The following is a 5,585-nucleotide window of genomic DNA, read 5'->3' as shown; positions in this document are numbered from 1 at the left end:
TGTGTAGTACATAAAGTATTATGTAACTACGTATACAACACAAATGTATGCCTTTATATGGTCTTGTTGATCATCTGTTAAATGATCAACCAACTCATGCATATCAAGTTGACCGCAACATGATTGTCAAACATGATTATTGTTTCTCTCTCTCTCTCTCTCTCTCTCTCTCTCGTTCTTTGAAACTCATTTTTGAAAATGTAACCCTTAGAAAAAGCAAGATCCAATTTTCAAAAAAATATTGACTACATTAATGAACGGATGCTGTGATCAGTTGGAACGATTGCGCGCATACAATATAATCAAGATGGGAGAACAATACTTGAGAATCACTATGAATAGTTATTAGTCACTTCATGAGCACGACAACGCACTTGAATCTTTTAAACTAAAGGCTTACCATCAGGAACAATACAATCAATGATAAAAGTTAAAGAAAGCCGCAGCCTGAATACCTAGTGCTTTATACAGCACGCAGTTTCTTTGAGTGAAGAAGGATTTCTCAAATGTGAGTCTGATAGAATAATTTATGTTTGCTGAATAATACTAATATTTTGATTTATGACAGTTGTAATATTTTCATCCTATTTTCCACAACAAACTTTTTTCCACATTTACCCACATAACACTTTGTTTTAGTTAAAAACGCATGTGCAGTTATATACACTTCTATCTGTAACAATTGTTTTATTCAACCCCTCTCAATTACTGTCACGGAATTGTGTGTAGTAAAATCCTTCTGCATTATATATAAACGAAATTGCATTTCAGATTCATTGCTGTATAAAGCGTTACCATTTTATTTAACGTTAATTCTTTACAAATAATACTGTTCTTTGGTTTACCCATTGCTACACTCGCAAAGTGCCTGCAGTAAGAAACCCAAATACCCGAATTATTCGGTCGTATATTTGACTACAACTAGGGTAGTTATAGCCCAAAATTGTCCCTCTATAATCACAATACAAAGCGGTTTGCCAAGAACCTGTCCACTTTATTGCGACCTTCCTACCATTGAACCCCAAAAGAATGGGTTTATTGTAATAGTTATCTTCATTTTCATCCTTCGTCCTCTGCAAGATTTACCGAACTCTTTCTATGTGGCGCTATTTTGTGAAGCAAATGTTGTGTCCATTTCAGATCCTATTTATGGACAGACAAAATACATGGAAATTTTTAAAATGTGTATACAAGATATAAAACGCCTAAATAATTAAAATTCCAACTTAACTTTTTCTGAACTCCGTCTTTGCCATTGATCCATACCACGAGATTCACCCCCTCGAGCCATCCTTACATACCTTCCTTTTCTATCTCTCAGACATATATAACCAATACATAAGCGCCTTCTTTCTACAATCATGACATTACTAACATCATGATAACGCAACGTAATATAGCCCTGATTTATCATATTTACAGGGATATGCACCATCTCCTCTGCCTTGTGATACTTAGTTTGTCGAGGGCCGATGACAAAATGTACAAGGATGCCTGTGATTTATGCGACTGTACGTTGGACAGATCCCATCAATGGCATGTTGACTGTTCTAACAGGAACCTAAATTATTCCATGGTACCAACCGTATATCCAAACCAAACAATTTCCTTGATTTTATCCCATAACCCTATCGGTCATCTGTTAAATAGCCCGTTCTCCGAATTGCACAGCTTGGAGAAGAGAATCTAGATATCTCCAATGCCAATCTACTTAGAGTTGATAACGAAGCTTTTGACGGTTTATATAATTTAGAAGTCCTGGATATAAGTCATAATCTGCTAATGATATCCAACAGATCAGTGCCTGTTCGACTTGTCCGCGATTTGACGTCCCTGAAAGTGTTAAAAATAGATCACAACGTCAAAGACACAAAGCGAACTGACATATCTTACCCTGATGAAGCTATGGGACAAGTGAAATCATTGCAAACTCTGTTCATTGATGGCCTAATTAACAGTACATTTGGTCCTGGGTTTCGCAATCTTATAAACTTGACTGCTATATTCTTCTCTGGATACTGTGAACTCAAAACAATCTCATCTGAAATGTTTAAGAATGTACCATATATAAAATCATTAATTATCAGCAAATGTGGGGTTGAGTATATTGAAGAACAAGCTTTTTCTCCTATGTCACACCTTCATCTTCTCGATTTGTCCGGCAATAAGAAACTGGAGATAAAAGGAGCTGCCCGCGGATTTCGGGGTCTGAAGAACACGAGCATAAGAGTGTTGAAGCTAAATAATATCTACGCTGATTTAAGCATCGGAGTTAGGATTATACTAGAGCACATACAAATGCTTAGAAATACAAGCATCACCGAAATTGAATTTAGTAGAAACAAATTAGAAATCGTTGACGGTGAAACCTTCGAAGTTATGCCGGTAAATCTAACAAAGCTTAACGTATCCAATAACAAATTTGTGATGGGTGACTTCCTTTTCCACGCATGCCTTCTGAAAAACCTTACCACTTTAGATGCAAGCTATCAGTTTTTCCCGTCACTTAATATAGTGAATCTTAAAAACAGAAATATCAGTTCTCTTCAAAACACAGCCAGACTGACCAAGATAAAATGGACGAACCTCACCATTCAGATTCCAGAAAATCTGAAAGTAGCCAACTTCAGTCATTCAAAACTAGCATTTCCAGTACTAAATTTTGGAGTCGCCAAAAATAACCTTGATTATCTGGACGCTTCTTATTCTATGCTGTATAACTGGACAGCACCTGTCGTCGGCTTTGATAGTCTGACATACCTGGATCTTTCCAACAACCATTGTTCGGAGCTCTCCTTCACATTCTTTCACTATTTCCCGCGTCTCGTCACCTTGCTTGTGTCCAGCAATATGTTGGGAATAGTAATTTCCAGGGACGAGGACGGGCAAATATTTCAGAATCTAAAAACTCTTGAGTACCTTGATCTCTCGAACAACATAATAACTTCCTTGGATAAAAATATATTTCGTGGACTGGTGAGCATAAATATTCTCAACATCAGCCATAATCTTTTAGATACGTTTATCGTGAATATAGGTCATATGAAACACTTGAAAGTACTCGATCTGTCGCATAATATGATCCAGGTTGTGCGATATCCTGTTCGTAAAGCACTGGATGATATCGCTTCTGTAACGACCGAGAAGGTGTATGTCAACATATCCAACAACCAGCTCAATTGTACGTGTTCGACCTATAATTGTATGACTTGGGTTCGCGATACTAAAACCAATGTTATTGGCATGTCATCATGTATGTTAGCAAACGGCACGAAGGTGGTCTCCAATCACAAGAATGACTTACTCCGGTATATAGACTCTCTGGAAAAGGAATGCATGTCGAAAATTGGTCTGATATTGGGTACAACAATTAGCATTTCTGTGGCTATTGTTATAGTTGCTGTGGGTATCGTATATCGTTACAGATGGAAGTTGAGGTACCTGTATTACATGACCATGAATAGGTCCAAAGGTTACCACCCCATTGGTAATTTTGATACTGACAATGACTTTGTCTACGATGCATTTATTTCCTTTGCAGATGAAGATCGAGAGTTTGTTCGAGACGTCATGATGAAGAAACTAGAACACGAAAGAGGGATGCGTGTGTGTGTATCTTTTCGTGACTTTATACCCGGTAGAGAGATTGCCTCCAACATAATCGAAGCTATTCACAATAGCCGCAAGACTGTCATGCTCCTAACCGAAAACTTCCTGCTGAGTACGTGGTGTCTGTACGAGTTCCAGATGGCACATCAAGAAGCCATACACAGTGGCCGAGACACCTTCATCGTTATTCTCTATGAGGATATCCCAACAGAGCGGATCTACAGGGTTATAAACATGAGGGATGTTTTTCAGTCGAACTCATACATCGAATATCCACATATTAGTAGATTGGACGGAAATGAGCAGGCACTAGATATGTTCTGGGACAGATGCACTCAAGCAATCAAAGAGAGCGGACTTTGCAATAAATAGAAACATTCATAGGTTCTCGTAGTGTACACTTTGGCACCAAAATTTAGAGCTATTTGATGTAGGAAAACAATGTACCATAAACAAAATCTTTTGATAACTCAGCTTTTAAAATATTAAATTTGACTCAAGCTCAAAGATTTCAATGAAGAGATTGTGTTGATTTGTCCTGTGATAGTGTTACATAATAAGCATTCCTTGAATGTATTGTGGTCTTCTCGCTTTTCACACTTTATTTTTCATTAAATATATTTAGATGAATGTTTGGAGTTAACCTAACACAGGTATCTAGAAAACGTTGTGGACAAATACTATCAGTAGGACAGAAGATAGAGAAGAAACACGTCTTTGCTCTTCAGCGGTCGCTAAGATAAAGTTATTGAAAGGTCATTGATATATAATGTCATAAACTCCTAACAGAAGTTAAATATCAATTATTAGTTATGAATAGCCTTTGGAATTTAAAATAAAAGTATTTAATAATATGCTGTCATCACGTGCACCAAACATTTACTATGGTGTATTGATATAGGTTTATGTGTATACCTGTATCTTAATTGATTGATCGGTGAGATGTAATCTCTACTCGTGTCATTAATAATTGTTTTTACCTGAATTACTTAATGTGTGTGTGTGTAGTCAGGACAGATTTTATTGAACAGTAATAGTCACTGTTTACGATCAATTTAATTTTTTTCTTGATTTCATTTAAAATTGGCATGCTTTAGTGTTTCATAAGATGTATTTTTATTTTGAATGTTTATTATCTGAATGCTAATCCTTGAATCAAAAACTAACATTGACTTGAATAATGAAATAGGTTCCACTGTGATTAGAACTATATTTTAATATGTTATTCTTTTTCTTTAATTACGTCATCATTCTTTGGATTTTTTTGGGGGGGTAAACAATATCGATTTTCCATAGGTTTGTCCATAATTTGGTAATGCTTTAATTTCGTTTTGCACTGAATAAATATTTGGTTGTTGTCCTAATGTGAATTTTTTATTTACATTTTAGTTAAATTTTATCAATGATACTTTCGGTCGACAAAGATCAGTATGTTATGGAAATAGTATAGACACAAGATGGTATGATCGAACGTAAACCAGTCATATCATTTTATTCTATAACAAAAATAAAAAATAAAAAAACAGAAATAAGTGACAAATAATTAGATGTTGTAGCTGTAAGACGATACGTCGTATATTCAATCCGGTCACCACTTAACATCGATTACAAAGTTCAAACTAATTACCTGTAATTATTTTTATTTCTTCCTTTGTGATCAACGTGCTTCCTGTTCGCCTCTAAGAGGAACTTGGTCTGTTATGATTCTTATTTGTCACTTTCTCTCCAGTTAGCAGTAGGAATATGTGTCAATTTGTCTCCAGTTAGCAGTAGGAATGCGCTTGACAAATACGGTAATCATGTGATCTAATTCTTGCATAACATCATTGGACATTATCAAACGACAAACTGGTTAACCGATTTGTTACAGTGATAGTGAGTTTAAGAAGAGCTATATTCTATTTGAAAACATGGCGTACGGCCATTATTTGGCAACAGGAAATATGCATGGATGCATTTTTATAATTGTGTACTCG

At 35.8% G+C, this 5,585-nt stretch overlaps 1 protein-coding gene across 1 annotated transcript; it reads left to right on the top strand.

Annotated features, from left to right (window-relative positions):
* Positions 1 to 369: 369 nt before the first annotated feature.
* Positions 370 to 4,973, top strand: LOC149789063 (toll-like receptor 4). Its single transcript, XM_089975244.1, has 2 exons — positions 370 to 508; positions 1,423 to 4,973. Exon 2 carries the CDS (start codon positions 1,783 to 1,785, stop codon positions 3,979 to 3,981), a length of 2,199 nt encoding a protein of 732 aa, XP_089831370.1. The 5' UTR covers positions 370 to 508; positions 1,423 to 1,782; the 3' UTR covers positions 3,982 to 4,973.
* The last annotated feature ends 612 nt before the right edge of the window (positions 4,974 to 5,585 follow it).

The sequence above is a fragment of the Sinohyriopsis cumingii genome, chromosome 11 (assembly GCF_028554795.1).
Source record: "Sinohyriopsis cumingii isolate HCF-2022 chromosome 11, ASM2855479v2, whole genome shotgun sequence".
Lineage (NCBI taxonomy): Eukaryota > Metazoa > Mollusca > Bivalvia > Unionida > Unionidae > Sinohyriopsis > Sinohyriopsis cumingii.
Note: the sequence above shows the minus strand (reverse complement) of the source record. Positions and strands in the feature narration are given on the sequence as shown.

What these genes read in the sequence shown, in the direction of transcription:
- LOC149789063 (XM_089975244.1), top strand. Translation starts at nt 1,783, where the DNA reads ATGATATCCAACAGATCAGTGCCTGTTCGACTTGTCCGCGATTTGACG.